The sequence below is a fragment of the Sinohyriopsis cumingii genome, chromosome 3 (assembly GCF_028554795.1).
Source record: "Sinohyriopsis cumingii isolate HCF-2022 chromosome 3, ASM2855479v2, whole genome shotgun sequence".
Taxonomy (NCBI): domain Eukaryota; kingdom Metazoa; phylum Mollusca; class Bivalvia; order Unionida; family Unionidae; genus Sinohyriopsis; species Sinohyriopsis cumingii.
The window spans coordinates 26,591,359-26,612,008 of NC_142963.1; the positions used below are offsets into that span (position 1 = coordinate 26,591,359).

Consider the following 20,650-nt stretch of genomic DNA (forward strand, 5'->3'; position numbering starts at 1 on the left):
CTTTTCAATTGCAATATTGAAGTTAAAGTATATTAATCATTAAGTCCCAAATACATTTTTGTACTGAAGTTAAGGTATATGAACTGTATAGATCCATATAAATTTTTGTACTGAAGTTAAGGTATATGAACTGTACAGATCCATATATATTTTTGTACTGAAGTTAAGGTATATGAACTGTACAGATCCATAACAAAATTTGTACTGAAGTTAAGATATATGAACTGTACAGATCCATATACATTTTTGTACTGATGTTAAGGTATATGAACTGTACAGATCCATATACATTTTTGTACTGATGTTAAGGTATATGAACTGTACAGATCCATATATATTTCTGTACTTTAGTTAAGGTATATGAACTGTACAGATCCATAAACATTTTTGTACTTAAGGTATATGAACTGTACAGATCCATATATATTTTTGTATTGAAGTTAAGGTATATGAACTGTACAGATCCATATACATTTTTGTACTGATGTTAAGGTATATGAACTGTAAAAATCCATATACATTTTTGTACTGATGTTAAGGTATATGAACTGTACAGATCCATATATATTTCTGTACTTTAGTTAAGGTATATGAACTGTACAGATCCATAAACATTTTTGTACTTAAGGTATATGAACTGTACAGATCCATATATATTTTTGTATCGAAGTAAAGGTACATGAACTGTACAGATCCATATATATTTTTGTATTGGAGTTAAGGTATATGAACTGTACAGATCCATAAACATTTTTGTACTTAAGGTATATGAATTGTACAGATCCATATATATTTTTGTATTGAAGTTAAGGTATATGAACTGTACAGATCCATATATATTTTTGTATTGAAGTTAAGGTATATGAACTGTACAGATCCATATACATTTTTGACAGTGACTGATCAGTCCTATGGTGCCATGTGTGGACTGATATGTCTATACAGATTACATGACTTGTGTATTGGAACACATTGGGCACACTAAGTGTGAATTATAATAAACAGAAATGGACCTGAAACACCAATCTATATCATGATGCATAGATTGATCAAGTTATCCAGGATATATTAGGTACAATTATGTTGTTTAAGCCATTCTGTACAATCAACTAAATAGTATAAAACAAGGCTGTCAAACATATAGCGCCCTGGCCAGACACTGTAAAGACAAAGGTTTCAACCATTCATAGCTTGTGCCAACTGGTAGTAAAAAACGTATATTTTATAAATGGCCCTGTGAGGGAAAAACATTTTGCAATGTGACTCCTCATGCAATAAGGACGGACAGCACTGGCCTAAAACACGGAGAATATTTATTACAGCTGTAAGCTATTCTGTACTATCACTCAAATGATCTCTCATATGCTGAAAAGAACTTGAGTGCAGGATAAATAGAAAAGCATAAAAAGGCTACAGTATACGACCTTTTCCATTGTAAATGTTATACTTTCTCGCCATCTAATAATACTAATATTTTTTGCTAAGACTAATGTTTTATGCTAAGCTTTTGTCATAGGCCTTACTTTCTTTTTCAATATACAATTAAAGGAAAAGTTTTAAAATGTAGTCTGACTCTGATATGAAATTTTAGTGGACTAGAACAGTCCTTTTATACATATAGGCTATTATATATGTATGGAAAAACAGAGTTCAGTATTTTCCGATTCAAATGTAGGAAGACTATATCACATTTTTATATACTCTTTTTTTATTTTGTTGCCATGTTTCTGCCAGATTTCAGAAAAAAGGGGCTTACTGCAACCTTCATTTGAACATGTGGGCCAATGGTGTGACCGTTATTGGCAACCTTCATTTGAACAAGTAGGCTAATGGTTTGACTGTAACAGGCCACACTAAAAAACAAAGAAGAGATATCACAACATGTTTATTTACATGTTATCGGCATCATCCCCCCCATGAACCTTCTTTATTTGAGGATGTTTGTCTTTGATGCCTCTGACCATATTCTAACAGCATGGGAGAATTCAAAGTCTACATTTTTATGCCCCTCCAACATTATAATCAGTCCATGAAGTTTCTGCTTTCAAGTGATTTCTTGTGGATGTGATTCTTTTCTTGTTTGATTCAACCATTCTGAAATCTCAACCTTCCTCTCAAGTTTCACTTTCTATGTGACTTTTGTCTCAGCTTTGTGGGTTTTACTGGCCTGTGTGACTTTTGTCTCAGCTTTGTGGGTTTTACTGGCTTGTGACTATTGTCTCAGCTTTGTGGGTTTGAATGCTGTGTGTGACTTTTGTCTCAGCTTTGTGGGTTTGAATGGCTTGTGTTATTTTTGTCTCAGCTTTGTGGGTTTACTGGCTTGTGTGGCACTTGTCTCAGCTTTGTGGGTTTTACTGGCTTGTGTGATATTTATCTCAGCTTTGTGGCTTTTACTGGCTTGCGTGACTTTTGTCTCAGCTTTGTGGATTTAACGGCTTCGTATTCTTATATCATCACTGATGTGTTGGAAGATCATTTAAAATTGCAATATCAAAAACAAGTATTTATCAAATGAAATATATACCCATTTGTACTTAATTATATAATAAATAAAAAAAGAAAACACTACTCAAAGAATTTTTAATTTCATTCTTTGTTTTATTCTGGGGGAATACACAAGTCTATGCAAAGCAAATTATTTAGTAAAATATGTTTCTCCACTAATACCTAGTCGGTCACATTACATTAGGATAATTCCAGCCCTCCCAGATTAGCAGAAAAGCATTTATATATTATTGACAAAGGAAGCAAATCTTCCACGTTAACTCAACTATTATCCACCAGGTGGCTACTGTTCCATCAGTTTTTACTTGAGCAAAACCTTAATGGATCCTCACACTGAAGGGAAGGGTGGGAGAGAATTTGTAATGTGATTAATTAAGATTTATCAGAGAAAGATAATTGACTAAAAAATGTGCCTCCTCTACATCAAATACATTATCTGATCATACTTCATTAGGAAAATAAGTAGGAGGAGGAAATGCTAAGCAACCTACCTCTATTTGTGTCACCCAGTAGAATCATGACAATAAACTTCTCCTAATGTTAGTTTTAGCACAACAAGAAACAATTTGTTTTTACATCTGAGAGGGGGAGCCCTGAGTGATTCTGCACTTATTGTCTCACCATCCAGCGAAAATGGCAAATTCATGTCTGGGTCTGAGGCTGTGTTTTCATGAATGGAGAGTGGTCGCTGCCTGTGCTACTACCACAAGGCCATGTTATGGAAATGGAAGCAAGAGAAGGCAGGCCAGGATTGTTAGTCAGCTGACTCTGCTATGTCTCGAAAATGAGACATTATGTTCAACGCCAGGTTAATGTAAATCACTTGTATTTCATGAGATGAAATCTTCAGTAGTGTAACTGATCCTGTGAGAGTTCAGAGTATACTGATTAAATAATTCCTAATGGCTAAGCGGCCAGTGCTTGTGGAGCTATGTCTTGAATTCCTGACTTCAGCCATAGGAATAGTCTCTTACCATTAATGTGAATATTGTTTGTGCAAAATCTGAGGGTACATATTGAGTTCTGCAGCTTTGTTTCTCTTGACAGATCAATCAAGGAGTGGGAATGAATAGTTATTGTTGGTTGACTAGTGATGACAACATGTCATCGAGGAAACAGGGATCAATGCATCAAGTATTTATCTCACTCTGAATGTTGAAGTTAGCATCGTCATAAACTGCAAGTCATGTATCATAGCTACTTCAGTCGAATTATGATCCTGATAGCCAGCAAATGTAAGGATCAATGGTCATACATCTAGGTTTAGTGGTTTCTTTTATCTTTATAATTTTCTTCCAACAAAAAACCATATAACGCATTCACTAGACAGCTTCCTGTAAACAGATAGAACTTGTATTTTTACACAAAAAAGAATAAGTTTTAGAAAATTTAATTTACTTTATAAGTATCTTGTAGTATTCGGAGTGTAAGTTTGAAGTTGTTCTGCTGCTTGCAGCTGTCAGCCATGTTGAGCTTCAGCTGAAGTCTGACTTCCTGGAATATGTCATTTGCTTCTTCCTCGATTTCCATGGAGTCCTGGGACTGAAGCTCCTGCTTCTTCAGCCTGCCTCCAATGTGTTCCAGATATACATTTCTGAAACAAATATCTCACTGTATTTGATATCAGTCCAAAGCTGGAAAAACTTCAAGGTCTTTTAATTTTATAATCTGGATATTTTTACATATATGCAAGACAATGAGGCAACAACACAAAAAACACCAGAAGGATACATAATGAACTTGCCACATTTTTATCTTTGGTCTTAATTTTGCCTGCCATCTTATGAGTCTGAAATAAACAGGCTTTCCACGAGTGAAGTTGGGTGTACAATGTAAACTTTCATGTGGAGAAGGATTCCATTCTCTGGTTCACATTAACTTTTACCTTAGCTCATTAGACCCCAAACTTTGTATCCTGGTAAGTAATATTTCTGCAAAGATTGATGAGGCTGTAATTAGTATTACTTCATCTACAAGAGTATCATGCTAAAAATGTTTTTTTCCAGTCAAGTCGCAATGACATTTGACTTTTAGACCAAAAAATCAATCATTTCTTCAAATCCTCAGTTGACTTTAGGTGAAGGCACCATCTGTACTAACCTGTTGGTTATGATGTCATCCCAGATTCCCACAGGATCAAGAAGGTGGTGGGCTGATCTCTTCTGCCACCAATTAGCCAGTGCCTTGGCTGGATGCTGTGATGTGAAGTTACCTGTAAAATATCTTAATAATTATCTATCTGCTCAATGATGTACACAACAGACACAAAGGTAAACATATGCTCATGTATTAAAAGCATAAGCTGGTTGCTGTGATGACTACTATATGTTCCAGGGCCATTGGTGGTCATGGTGCCAGGAGGAGAAAGGGTTAGTGTAATGGCATGCTGACAGTTTGCTATTTTGCAATATAAGAACTAAATTTAATATTCTTTATTTGACTTGAATAAACATGGTAATGAAGCCAATTGTTGAGAATAATTATTTTTCTACTTTCATCACTGAATTAACATATTTCCACTTTGCTATTCATTTTTAGCCATTAATATAAACTTATAATGTTTTAAATGTAATTTACAATTCCACTTCAAGGGATGTCCACGTATATTTTATCATAAATCTTTATTATTCATTGCACTGTTACAACAGCATCTTCTCTGCATTTCTGATAATTTTTTAGAAGGTGTGTTCTGCCTTCTGATTGGTTGCTTGACATGCATCTTTGGCAGCAACTGGCTCTTGGGTGGCTGTCATGGTTACCTAGGTGCATGCCTTATTACATTAAAGTAAGGGGTTGGGGGTTGGAGATAGCTTCCTATACAGTTTATTAGGTAAGTATGTATTTCCATACCTGACCTTTCCACCTCAGTAAAAATTTTGAACTTGACTCACACTAGAGGCACAGATATGCCAAATATCAGGTATACATATGATGCTGACTAAAAATACAATCTTCCATTCACTTCAGTGTCAGTAATTTTCTTTAGTATTATTCCAATGCATGTTTGTTGCAATGTAATTACTTTTGGTAGCTTTAATCGCTTGGGTTTCAGTGTATTCTACTTGATCTAGTTTTACCAAGCTCTATGATACCTGTATGACATATAAGACTGGTGTGTCCGAATCCATTCTATTACCAGATCTTGCATGTATTTTTACCTAAATTAAAGTGGATTCATGGGGGATTGTAATAAACTCGTTCCTTGCCTTGTAATCTTCCACACGCTGAAACTTCAAGTCAAAGCAATCTAATGCAAATGGAATCCATGAATAAAGAAGTAATTTATCTTATTTCACTGTCTTCACTAGTATCCCTCAGGCCCAATATTTAGTAAATGTTATAGACTACATATGCAGCGTCATCTCCTGAAAGGGTTCTTGTGCTATGTGTGTGCCATTCTTGGCAAGAGCATCCTAAAATGTTTCAATACTTAATAGGCTACATTGGTCTGTGGGTTCTCTCCTAGTGGAGGCTGAATGGCAAAACCCTTCACCCACATAAGGGGTTTAATATGATTCTCAGGCTGTCTAAAACAACAAGAACAACGTCCTGGCAGCATTTTCTTTTTCTTTTCTTAAACAGGGGCCCTGAGTGGCTGAGTGGTCTAAAGCATTCACCATTACGGATCACTGCCATCTCACCTCTGATTGCGTGGATTCGAGTCTAGGATTCGGCCAATGTGGGTATGTGAGAAAGCTTGCCAGAATCTTCTCATGGGTAGGTGGTTCTTCCTCCATTAATATTGGCCACCATGCATAGCCTATCGTGTGCTGAAAAATGGCGTTAAACCACACAACAACAACAAATACTTTTCTTAAACACACTCTTATGCAAAACTCTACAAAAGTAACAAAAACCTGTTATAGGTACTTACTAGATAGGTACTTAAAATTTATCCTTTACGAGATTCAAAAGCTAGATTGTCAAACATGTCCAATGCATAAACTAATGATGCTGCACAATTAGATCATTGGTGCAGTTTCTTCCCATTAATACACTTGTTATCAATATACAACTTTACAAATATAGTATCAACAAGTTGTTTACAAGTGCCATTTATAGGTATGATTTCTCTAAATCACAACCACTTTGTCTACATGCATTTTAAGTTTAGTTTTGAGCTTTTCTTTAAGCCTTCTCCTGGCAGACAAACCTTTTTAGTAGAAGCCATGTAAATTTCCTTAGCATTCTTCATGGCAGACAAACCTTTTCAGGTGAGGCCATGGAAATTTTTCATTTTTCTCCTGGCAGACAAACCTTTTAGTGGAAGCCATGCAAATTTCCATCACATTTCTCCTGGCTGATAAACCTTTTAGGCAGACGCCATGCAAATTTCCTTTATTTTTCTCCTGGTGGACAAACCTAGAATCTTTAGCAAAAGCCATGCAAATCCCTTTGCTTTTCTCTAGGTGAAGGGCTATTCTACTTTTCTTGTATAAAGCTGCTTTCTTTTTTCTTCTATGTATTCGTTTGCAAATGTTTCATAAAAATATTTTAAATTCTTTACCAGGACTGAATCAACAAGATCTGAAGCAGATCCTTCTTATAACAGTTCTGAACAGCATGTTTTCTTCCCTCACAGTTTATATAAAAATATCATATATATGATAGTTTCAGACTGGAATCATACCAGGTCATGAACTATTTGACCTTTTAGTTTAGATAATTGTCTTGGGTCATCATTAATCTACCAGTTAGAGATTCTTGCAAAAATGCCAAGAACATATTCCTCACAGAGCCAGTCCTTCTATAATTGAATGGCATTTATGATAAAGTTCATTTTATTTTGAAACTGATGTGAAAAGGCAGTTCCCATGGTCAACATTTGCCACTGATTGTATCAAAGTCCAGCAACTACTGTGTTCCCCATGATGGTATCAGGACATACCATTGCTACTGACTAGGGTCTCTCCAGAGGAAATCCTGTAATGAGCCATCCGTGGTAATGCCACTGACTCAGGAATTATCAACCTTGTCCAAGATATTGTTGTTGTTGTTGTGGAGTTTAATGCCATTTTTCAGCACTTGATAGGCTATGCATGGCAGCCAGTATTAATGGTGGAGGAAGAACCCGAGAAAACCCCAGAAAGAACCACCAACCCACGAGAAGCTACTGGCAAGCTTTCTCACATACCCACAGTGGCTGAATCCTAGACTCAAACTCACGCAGACAGCGGTGAGATGGCAGTGATCCATAACAGAGAGCGCTTTAGACCACTTGGGGCCCCCAAAAAATTGTTACACTATGGGTGTTATATAAAAAAGATCAGAGTTCAGGATGTAAAAATGATTTTTATTAAATAATAAAGGTGAAGTATAACATGCTTTTCAATCTCGCATAGTGACTTTACATAAACACAGTGTCTGTCACAATACTGTCAACTTTTGATAATATAGAGCAGACTTGTTTGTCTAAATGCCAAAAGACAATGTTATAATACACCATATTATCGTGAAATTATTTCTTTTATTAAATTCCTGTGTATATTAACAGCTAAATTTATTAGACTGACTGTAACACATTCTGACATAGTAGTGAGATCTCAATGAAAAAAATTATTTTAGTACTAGCGTACTTGAGCAGTGTGGTGGGAGATAGCAGCGGCTTTATAAATAATTATACAATAATTATAAAGCATTTAAATTTAATAGCAATCATGTAATAAATCTATTTAAATATTCTCATAACAATCTGATTCAGTTTTGAGATTTTAAAGAGCCAAAGTTAATATCGGTTATGTAAAAATATATAATTGATGGTTTTAGAATACATGGTCGAAATTCTTTTCCACTCTGACAGCATCTGCCAGTGCACTGTCTGCACTCATATTTTTAGACTCATATTCGCATCACATGACCTTAATTAGCTAATCAATGTTTGTCCTTCCCAGGGCTAGCCATGGCGGTAACCAAGTAAACTGTTCAAGCTGAATGGAAAAATCAATATGAACACAAAATGCAAACTTCATTCCACTTAATGCTGATGTCCTAGGGCTTGTAAAACTGTTGATGTCTTTAAATGAATTCCTTGACGAATTCATAAATATTCATGACAACAGCATGACATTATGATGATCATAGAAAGGTTTTATACTCACATTTAGTATAAAACACAGGGTACACATTTATAAGAGATGCAGACGGTGATTTAAACAATGGTGGGTAGGTGGCATACTTTCAGGAATGGATGAAGTAATTCACACATGGCAGATGTTTTCAGTGACAGATAAAGATGACATATTCTAATATGCCAAAGTCTTGTAGGTCAAACATCATCTCACCGCTCAATGTTTCACACAAAATAATCTTCACACATTAATTGGGCAACATTTGTGCATGCTAAACTCCATTCATAATACCATTAATGTATTACAATATAGTGAACTGCATCATGTTTTTCTGACTTTGTTTAATATTTTTACATTAGTATCATTAGCATTATTAATCGAAAAGGAATATAGTTCTTAATAGTGCCTAGCATTTTGGTTTGTTGAGTTAGATATTATAATACTGACCTTTTGATTGAGTATTTGGAAAAAAGGCATCGCAGAGTAATTTGTAATGGGTGCATATAAAGGCAGAACAAATCTACTGCCACACTAACGCAAGGAGTTGGAACAAACCTTTCACTGAAAACCCCATTCTGTAGGAAACTTACCCTTTGAGTTTGACGATCTGTATGACATGGACAAGAAGGTGTAGTAGATGATTGAAACTGGTTATAAGCTCCATACCCAGGTGGACAAAACACTGGAATGGGTGACATTCTGATTTTTCATGAGAAAACTAAGGGACAGAAGATCATTTCTGTCCTTGAGAAGGATAGAACATACAATATTATTTCTGGAGGAGATTGACCAGATAGGCTGCCATTGCCACAGGCAAAGTTGGCCAGAGCAGTGTGATGAAGCAATCCATAATCTGGTGAAGACATAGACATTTAAACAGAACAGAGGACTCAAAATTGGTAAACTTTGTTGCTGTAAGTAAATTGAAGAAACTTTTGCAATGTGGTGAATAGGGACATGAAAGTAGGCATCTGTAAGATTGAGACTGATGTCATACACGTCCCATCAGATGGAGAGTTGGACAGACCTAGCCTACTCCATCTTGAACTTCAGTAGAATAATGAATTCACTGAGGTGACAAGTATTTGACCAACCTCAGCTTGTTAGCCTTTTTGGTAAGGAACAGCTGTGAACAGAACCTCTGAGACTGGTTTTTACGCAATCTCCACCACCTGTTTGCAGATGAGTTATTGTATCTCCAGCTGAAGAATATTGTCCTTCTTCTGATCTGACCGCACATCCATTAGAAGGGAAGGGGAAGAAAGTGGAAGGGATGGATAAACAAAATCAAAGCCTCTCCAAAATGACTTGAATCACCCATTCGTTGGCAGAAATAGATTGATTCAATGTGATCAGAATTGCAAAGAGTCTGGCACCCCTTACAGACTGTCTGCAGGCAGTGGGGGTGTTAGGTCAGCAGCAGTGACAGAAGGCATGGATGGAGAAACTTGGTTTCTAACCTCCCTGTATGGGTGCCCCCAAGACTGGGTTTGCTGGTATAAATTTGAGATCTGAATGGCACTTAGGACATAAAAGATCCCTATTGCTTGACTCACCTATGATTCTGCCTTATGGGAAAGAAGGCTGGTTTTTTAAACAATATGGTTGGATGGGTAGTTCTTGAGCTGCCTGCCTCTTCAACTGGCCCCCAAACAGCAAAGGCAAGTCAAATAAAGCCATCCTTACCACCAGAGCATGATGCAGCTTTGGCAATGTGGAGTGCAAACAGCATCACATCACATCACGTCAAGTTGGACTGAGGCAATCAACACATTCGCCACTGAGCTGCTCTGTTAATAACCCAAAGAATTCAGGATTTCTACTATCAGATGTGTTGGTTACCCGATTTTGATGTGGTGAGAAACACATTTTTATCAACTTTATAATAAAGTGTTAACCACCACTAACTTTCTAACTCCAGGAGTTCAGTATGATAGGCAGTGGAATACGTCTAGTATCAGCACGATGAAAATGTTTCTGGTACTTGGCTCTTGAAAAAAGGAAGCCTTAAAACTCCACAGGTCACATACACATCCAGACAGCCTATATTTAAACTCCTTGAATTTTGTTGACTTGGGAAGCAGCTGGAAGGATGCTGACCAATGCTTTGACTTATCATCATGCATGAAGGCTGGGGGTGGAGGACATTCCAAAGTCAGCAACACCCTGTATATCTCCTCAATGGCTGGCCTTAAAATTAAACTCCTATAGTCAGATTAGGGTGGGGCTATTGCTCTGGAGTTATCTTCACATGGTGTCTGCTCATGTGCTGCTTCCATTTTGGGATAAACCATTCCATGATGATGCAAAGCCATCGTCTCTATATCATTCAAGGCTAATATCCTGAAGGTAAGCAATGAATATAGGACAAGCTAGCTCCAACAGATGATTCTGTTGTATCAGGATGGATGGATGGTTTGCCAGGAGTATGGTCAGCATGGTTAAGGCTGTGCCAAAGGTGGACTAGATGGATCAATCACTAAAATCCCTGTCATAATACATTTGGGTAGCCTTATGCCCAGCAAAACATATGGATCTATCACTAAGAACCTCATAATCATAATTATATGTAGCCATAGCATGCTGTGATAGACAGATTTATCATCAAGATATCTATAAATGTACAGTGAAGAATCCACAGACCTGGCATGATGGACAGATCTATCACTGAGATCCTCATCATTGTATATAGCCACAGCATGGTAGGATGGACAGATCTGTCATGAAGATCCCTATAATTGTACATAGTCACAGCCTGGTAGGATTGACAGATTTATCACTAAAATCCCACATATAATAGGCTTGTGTTGCTATACGCCCAGCGAGACAGATGGGCCTCTCATTAAGATCCCTCTAATCATAATTGTATATAGCCACAGCATGGTAGGATGGACAGATCTATCATTAAAATCTCCTTAATAATAATTGTATATAGTGGTAGCAAGATGGGAAAGACAGATCTATTACTAAGGTCCCCATAATCGCAATTGTATATAGCAGTAGCAAGGTGGGAAAGACAGATCTATTAATAAGGTCCCCATAATCGCAATTGTATATAGTGGTAGCAAGACGGGAAAGACAGATCTATTACTAAGGTCCCAATAATCGCAATTGTATGTAGCAGTAGCAAGGTGGGAAAGACAGATCTATTACTAAGGTCCCCATAATTGCAATTGTATATAGTGGTAGCAAGGTGGGAAAGATAGATCTATTACTAAGGTCCCCATAATCGCAATTGTATATAGTGGTAGCAAGATGGGAAAGACAGATCTGTTACTAAGGTCCCCATAATTGCAATTGTATATAGTGGTAGCAAGGTGGGAAAGACATCTGTTACTAAGGTCCCCATAATTGCAATTGTATATAGCAGTAGCAAGATAGGAAAGACAGATCTATTACTAAGGTCCCCATAATCGCAATTGTATGTAGCCATAGCATGGTAGGACGGACATACCTATCATTAAGATCTCCATAATAGTAGAAAGATAAAGCCATAGGCCTGGTGAGAAGCAAGGTTACTAACTGGTTGAGCATGCAATAAGCAGTGTGTTCAAAACCTTGAATAACAAAATGCATTAGTGATAGTGTGTTGTACCATGTGATCCAAAATTCACCAAGTCTCTGAGAAATTAAAAAATGTCATAAATTTTTCACAAAATACAAATAATAATATTTACCAAAGTTTTTGGAATGAATCCATAATCCTGTATGGATGATTCAAACTGAACACATATTTGGCTTGAATTGATGAGAGATGTCTTTTGCAATTCTGCTGTATGGAAGTAAAGCTTAAAAACTGGCTACACCTGGTGTTGGCAAGGGGAGATAATGGGTAAGAGTTATTGTCCCCTGTCTATATGCTATAGACAGAAAAGACAAAATATTAATTTTTTATTAGGGCTGGATTTGGAGGTAGGAGGCTTATATCCCCTAATATCAATGTGATCAGGGAACGTATTCAAAGGAGAAGTTGTGTTTCTACAGAAATTCTGCTTCATATTTGCTCAAGTGTGAGAATGAAGCAAACAAATACATAATATCCTATTTCATGGAAAATGTCACATATCTGACTTTCTAAATCACTATGCGTTTTTGTTATGATGGGTGGCAATTGTTCTTCTGACAAAAATTGTCTCTCAGAATTAAACTGTCACCTGCACTGTCCATAATTAAATTATACATCTCCATCTTTAATCTTGGAAGTTTTAATACAATCAGCCCTATGGCCCATCAAGCTAACAAAAGCTTTATTACAAGTAATGCTTACTTTCATTGGCAATAAACTTCAGAAACTCGTGAAGTTCAATCAAAGGCTGCAGACTCTGAAGGGAAGCAACTCTGCTTGATACCATCAGGTTATCTGTGCTACTCCACTCCTGAAAAAATAGCATCGAACACGAGTGCTCATTACATATGCAATTAATGAAAATTCTTTAACAGTTTCTATGTCTGGTGTCTTTTTGCATCATTATGCATTTTATATCACTTACGCTGAAATGTGCTGATAATTAGTTTACACAAAGACAGCACATAAATTACACTTGTCAGACTTCAACAGAATTAAACTCACACTTATAATACTTCAATGGTATTTAAATAACACTTGTAATACCTTAACTGTATTTAAATTACACTTGTAATACTTCAGTGGTATTTAAATAACACTTATAATACCTTAACTGTATTTAAATTACACTTGTAATACTTCAATGGTATTTAAATAACACTTATAATACTTTAATGGTATTTAAAAACACTTGTAATACTTTGATGGTATGTAAATAACACGTCATACTTCAACTGTGTTTAAATAACACCTATAATATTTTAATGGTATTTAAATAACACTTATAATACTTTAATGGCATTTAAATAACATGTCAGACTTCAATGGCATTTAAATAACACTTATAATACTTTAATGGTATTTAAATAACACTTGTAATACTTTGATGGTATTTAAATAACACCTGTCATACTTCAATGGTATTTAAATTACACTTGTAATACTTCAATGGTATTTAAATAACACTTGTAATACTTTCATGGTATTTAAATAACACTTTTAATACTTCAATGGTATTTAAATAACATGTCAGACTTCAAAGGTATTTAAATAACACTTGCAATACTTAAATGGTATTTAAATAACACATGTAAAATACTTCAGTGGTATTTAAATAACACATGTCATGCTTCAGTGGTATTTAAATAACACGTCATAATTCAATGGTATTTAAATTACACTTGTAATACTTCAACAGTATTTAAGCTAAACTTGTCAGACTTCAGTGGTATTTAAATCACACTTGTAATTCTTCAATGGCATTTAAATTACACTTGTAATACTTCAATGCTATTAAAATAACACATGTCAGACTTCAAAGGAATTTAAACAACACTTACAATATTCCAATGCTTGAACATGTTTGTCTGGCAATATTATTAGGTGGTGGTTCACAGGTTTATCATTTAGGCATGACAAATATGGAATGGTTTAATGGCTTTATATTGCAAATATGTTACCACAAAGTGATTATCTGGATCAAGAGCATGCATATAAGTATTTAAGTCAGCAAGGTTCACACAGTACGAAGTTTATTACCTCATAAAAAATTAGCAAAATGTTGATGATATCTTAATTTGCCTCTTCACAATTTTGTTCTCCCTGAAGGCTATTAAAAAATAAATGTGGATGGCAGGGGGTGTGGATTGAGGATTCCACAACCCATACAATTTTAACTAGTCTGTTCAATATACCGCATAAAGATTTTTTAAAATAGATCCATTAACCAATAATTAAGTGCCTTCCTTGTATAATTAAGGATCAGTCTTAACTAATATTTTGAATTGCCAACATCAATGCAGTGTACGGATAAATCTGAAAAGCCTCCTTTAGCTGTTGTTCTATCAACTATTTGTATGAAAATGACTGGTTCACTGTTTTAATGGCACAACAACACATTACTGGTTATATCATATCAAAGCCACTAGAGTTAGTGTCTTGTGCAAAAACAAAGTAAAACATTTTCTGGCATTAATGACCATGATGAAAAGTACTGTACAGTATCCACATGAAAGGCAGATGGTCTGCTACATTTTTATTCTACATTCTGCATAGGTTGAAACTAGTTTTCGGGAAAGATCTATGTACCCAAACAGCAAGTCTAACTGTCTTCTATTAATCCATTTTATCAAATCTGTTCCAACAATGTTTATAAGCAACATCTCTCTGATACCATCTATTATCAGTACTGCATCAATTTAAATCAGATCCTAACTGGTTACTTGTGCAGACTGTACACAGCTGAGATGAAGCTTGTTTTGTTGTTTTTCTATACCACAGCTAGAAACATCAGAAAATTATAAAAAGTGGCATCGGACAAGTTGATCTCATGGACATTGTTCTAATTACAAACGTGTAAATCTGAAGAACACATATGCTGTACACCAAATAAAAATACATTTCCAGAAAGTCTGCAAACCTCATCTTAAAGCTCACAGCAATCAAACAATACAACTTCAGTCTAGACTTAACTCGAAGTTTAGCATCCAACGATCTAATTGGCTGAAACTTAAGTCTGACTTAAAAGTTACCAGTGAAACTACCTATGTCTAGACATAAGTGAACATTTGTATCATTGAAATTGTGGCCTGGTCATCAAAATGTAAAACAAATTCATACAAAATCGCATCTGCCTAGGTTATGTGATTTCTGTGAAATTGTGCTATTAAGTTTTCACCAGTAAAAGTTTTTGTCAAGGAGTCAGAGAAACAAAAAAATCTAAAAATCATTCCAAGAAGCAAAACTAAGGCATCGACATATGGATAAATATAACCTTTATTTGCCTATATCAGGTAGATGCCACCTAAATGCTCAAAATTTCTCAGGATGGATGTCAAGATGAAACCAAATGAAGGTGCCTAGCTGCCTCCCTCCATCAAACTATATCTGCTGTTTGGTAGATCTTGTTACTTGCCCCCCCCCCATAGTTGCTATTTGGCAGATCTTGTTACCTGCCACCTCCCAAACTATAGTTGCTATTATGGTAAAAATTGTTACCCCCCTCCCCTGCCTTTCCCCCTTTAAACTAAAGTTGCCATTCGGTAGATCTTGTAACGCCCTTTCAAACTATAGTTGCCATATGGTAGATCTTGTTACCTGCTGAAAACTGGCAAGGGCCATATTGGCATAATGTCGAGCCCTGTCATAATCCTCTTGCCATACATACATCAGTGCCAGGTCCTGGCTGTAGCGATTCTGTAATTACACAAATGGAAATTTATCACAAAAAAGTTTCTGCAAGTACACGCAACCATATTTTGTGATTTTTGCCTCAACTGTCCAAAAGGAAGCTTTTCATTTAAAATTATCAATCAAAACAGAGCTTGAAATATGGCTGAAACAAAATAAATTTCATACATAACCTATAAATTGGTGTTTTATTTCCATCTGATCATGTAATTTGGAAATATAGGTTAATTTTCAAAACTACTATTTACTGCATGTAAGCAAGCAAGAATAACTAGTGTATCAAAATAAGCCAGGTATGTTTTAATCAAAGTAATAAAAACCTACTTCAATTTAATGTTTAAAAAAAAAAGCATCTCTCACCCAGCTGGCAAGCGTTTAATCCCATTGAAAAAATGACTATCTGGGATCTTTAAGCTTTATTATATATTCAAAAAACAATGAGAGGGATCACATATCCTACAAATATCATGGAGTTGTTCCATGTCCCTCATGAGAAAGATCCTATACACTCATGGGATCAAAGAGTCTCTTCTAGAATCCCTAAAGATCTGGAGAAAGATCCCATATCCTGAGACTGAAGCTTCTTCTTCCCAGATCCAAAGGAGTCAGAGAAAGATCCCATGCCCTCCTGGGATTAAAGACTCTTTTCTGGCATCCTAATGTATGCAGAGAAGGATCCCTTACCCTAACGGGATCAAAGAGTCTTTTAAGAGGTCCACAAAACTTAGAACATGCCTGCCCCACCATGTGGCCTGCACTGGATCTGGATCTGCATCATTTATACCAATTTGAAAGCCATTAATGCCAGGATATTTCTTTTAAATTATGTCAAATTCTCTTGACCAGTTTTTTTGAGTGTGACAGCTCTGGTGGCTGAGTGGTTAGAGCGTCCACCTTGGATACAGGAGGTCACGGATTCAAACCCGGCTGAGTCATACCAGACATAAAAATGGTAATAGCATCTGCCTTGTTTGGCGCTCAGCATTGAGAGGTTAGTGTTAGAACTGGTTGGCCTGGTGTCAGGATAATGTGACTGGGTGGGACATCATGCTAAGTGTCTGTGGCATGATGCCCTAGTGCTAGACATCACTATAAACTGTCACACTGCAGACATTTTAGCAATATGACTGAAAAATTGTTAAAGCTATGTTAAAAATCCAAAACACACAAACACACAAAGTTGACCAGTTTCAGAGATGTCATTCAAGGGTTTTTTAAATTTTATTTTAGCAATTCCAGCTATATTTGATAACAGACTGTCATCAATTGAATAAACTGGAAAGCATGTCATGCTAGGATGCTGTTTAATTTGGTTAAATTCTGCTAAGCAGCTTTTAAGAAAATGTCATTTAAAGGTTTTGTACTATTGGATCATTTGTATCAATTAGAAAGGACTTCATGGCAGAATGCTTCCTGCTAAATTTGGCATAAATTGGTTCAGTAATTTTTGAAAAGAAGTTGAAAATAGCAAATGCTGACATACACAACAGGCAAGAAACGCAGGACCATACTGTAAGTTCATTTGATCCTACATCCTGGTAAATAAAAATATCACACGAATAAGCAAATAAGGCTTTGGAACTGATAAACAGTGTATGCATACTTCAAAGGTCATTTACTATATACCTCTGCCTGTAAGTCAATCCCTGTACAAGTTGACAACCTTAAGAATGCAACAATGGTAATTGTTCTATCATACCTTCATAAGACAGTTTGAATTTTACAATGAAATCTGCCAGTAAAAAAAGTGACTGTATTAGTAATACTTACACACATGCTGCATCTGTACATCAAGTTCTGTATAAACTGACCTTTAAGTCAAGGGTTTATCGCTTCTAATACTTGGCTTTGATCTGATAAGTAACAGCACTTTACTTTAGTTTCTCTGTCATACTCTCAAAATAAATCATTAACTCTATTGGTGTGCTTGGCTAGATATTTTGTATATTGTATATGTATCAGTTGACCCCCTATCTGCATGAAGTCCTTTTTCGGGAAAAAAATGCCCAACTCAAACTTGTTTATATACACTATAGACAAAGAAGGTGTCCATAATGTTTGATAATCATTCATGTAAGGTTATATATTTTTTGTCAGGGATAGAAATATATCAAAATACTCAATGAAAATTATTTCTAAATTTAATTGATATTTATTATAAACTGAAAAGAAAACAAAGATCACCTGCAATTTTAGCTTTAAGTTCAAAAGATCACTGTTTTGAGTTGTAATGCACTATGAAATCAAACATGGAAATGGAAGGAACTCTTACAGTTTGGTTACATTAATGTATGAACCAGATCTGTAAATCTGGTATTACAAAATGCTGGGATGCCAGAATGATGGGATTCCATAATGCTGGAATGCCAGAATGCTGGGATTTCATAATGCTGAGATGCCAGAATGATACAGAAAAATGTCATGCCTAGTTCTAAATGGCTGAAGACAGAATATACAAGGCACTCTCTGTAGTGTGTGTGACTTACCTCCAGTAACATCTTCTGTTCTGGAACCTTCATGGAGTTGTCAATAAATGTGAGAAGGCCTTGCTGATTTTCATCTCCCTGTAACATCAGCTTCAGCTTGCTGCGCAAGATGAATGGCAGGTAGTGCTCCTGCAAATTAATAGATGTGTACAAATATAATTAAAGTTGTTTAACAGCTTCTGCACTATTTCCTCTTTACAAGTAACATTAGATTTCTCAGTTTTGTGGTTTTTTTTTTTTTATCTCATAATTTTTATGATAACGATTCACTGTATTCCGAGTCCATATACTTGTTAATAAAAGTAATACAATCTTGCTTCATTTACTCAATAGTTTTGAGAACGTAACTGAAAATTCATTGCTATAAATTAAAAATTCTAATGGTCTGTCACTGTTCATCAAAGAACTTTCAGAATTTATGTGATTTTGTTTCTGCTAAGTTTCAAAGCTGCACTACTTGGAGTTCTGAGTTCTGCATTTGAGTGTTAATTTGATATTCAAAATTTTGGTAAAGACAGAACAGAATTGATATTTTAGGGAAGACAGAGTACAATATTGACTCTTGTATAGGCATTTCCATTTATCATGAACATTTTGATGAATATTTCTTAACACAGGATCAGATGTTCATGATTTCCAAATTCTTGAAACTTATTTTATTTCTATTACTCTTATCACAGTCAGCTGCCACTGGTCCTTCGTATCACACAGCCAGACATTCAATTCACTGAGTGTTATCAGTGCTACTTAATTTCACCTCATCCTAGTTCATGGCTGCCAAAAAAATATTAAAATCTTAAACCCAGAAAAATAATGCAAGATAAACTTCTGTTTTTGTAAATGAAATCTGTAGTCAAATAGAAGTTCTAAACATTTGGACATAAAAATTTAAACAAAATCAGGGGCCAAGACTAACACATTTAGGATCTTTATCTATGCCACGTAAACTGCCTGTCCAAACATTGCGCAAACTGTTTAGGCCTGTTTCAGTAAAACACACCTGTGACTCAAGGAAGGTAATTTAGAACTGTCTTATCATTTTAATATGATTCCTGTGAAATCAAAGTGCCCTGGCATATATTTTTACAAAAACTGCCTTCCCTGGGTACCATGTATATTTAAATGGAACAGCCCTAACACTGTCATGCCTAATTGGTGTCAAATTATGTCATATTTGATGGTAAAATAACAATCCATGTATGATTTTAAACCTGTTCTATTTAATACCAATACAGAATTGCCCAGTTTCTAAAATGTCCAAGTAGAGAACCCCATGACAATGTTAATCATCAATGCAGTTTCCCAAAAAGACATAAGAAATGCTAAAAACGTTCAAATTAACATTTTTTAAATTTTCATTTAAGCACTAATGTCACTTTAACTGCTGAATAAAATGGGGTGAAATTTTAATTTTGTGCATGAATCATAACAATATATTAAAAGATTTAACTGATCAATCCAGTCTCCTTTTAGAAAACTTTCATGCCAAAATGCTTTGTCAAAACTGGTCATCAATTTGAAATGAAACCATTTAATAGCTTTTTGATTCTCATAAACTATGCCATATTTGACTGCAGCATCAGCATCCTTTGCACACACTTCAAAGGCTTTTGTGAGAGGATACTTTGTGTCAAATCGGTATTCTGCTCAGCAGTTTTTCTTAAGTCATCGTTACAATTTCCTACCATTAGTAATGGTATAGCGGACTGGTATCATATTTATTAAACTGAAAGATCTTCATGCCAGGAAGCCATTTCTTGGTCAAATTTGGTTAAATTCTGTTCAAAGGTTTACAAGAAGTCATGTAAATTTTCTTCTAGTTTATGAAACAGCATCCATAGTTAAAGGTGGAATGAAATCATTTGAGCTACATGCAGGATGCTCTTTGTCAGTTTAGATCAAATCCTGTTCACTTGTCTTTGGGGAAAAGTTACTTGAAGGTTTATCTATTTTCTGCAACAGTAGCCATAACTGATCACAGATAGCATCATTTTAAACAAATCTGAAAGGCTGTATGCCAGGGTGCTTCTGTCAAATTTAATCAAATTTTCTTGAAAAGTTTTTTAAAAGAATTTGTAAGGGTTTTTCTTTCTGAAAGTAACAGTGGTCATATTTGACAGTGGATCAGCATCATTTAAATAAATCTGAAAGGACTTCCTGCTAGAAAGCATTTTGTCACATTATGATCAATGCTTTCTTGAGAAGAAGCCATGTTTTTCTAATTTTACTAACAGGGGTCATATCTGACAGCAGATTGGAAACACTGGTAAAAACCTGAAACAACTTGTTGTTTGTTTTTGTTTTAAGGTTTAACGCCATTTTTCAGCACACAATAG

General features: G+C 35.5%; 1 protein-coding gene across 1 annotated transcript in view; it reads right to left on the bottom strand.

Moving 5' to 3' along the window:
- Positions 1–20,650, bottom strand: part of LOC149802584 (DNA-dependent protein kinase catalytic subunit-like) — a 407,613-nt gene that overhangs the window by 73,628 nt on the left and 313,335 nt on the right. Inside the window, exons 71-75 of the mRNA XM_089951857.1 lie at positions 18,315–18,443; positions 15,736–15,834; positions 12,841–12,949; positions 4,606–4,717; positions 3,904–4,099 (exon numbers count right to left, since the gene is read on the bottom strand). Coding sequence (XP_089807983.1) covers positions 3,904–4,099; positions 4,606–4,717; positions 12,841–12,949; positions 15,736–15,834; positions 18,315–18,443 — 645 coding nt within the window. The remainder of the gene's footprint in view (positions 1–3,903; positions 4,100–4,605; positions 4,718–12,840; positions 12,950–15,735; positions 15,835–18,314; positions 18,444–20,650) is intronic.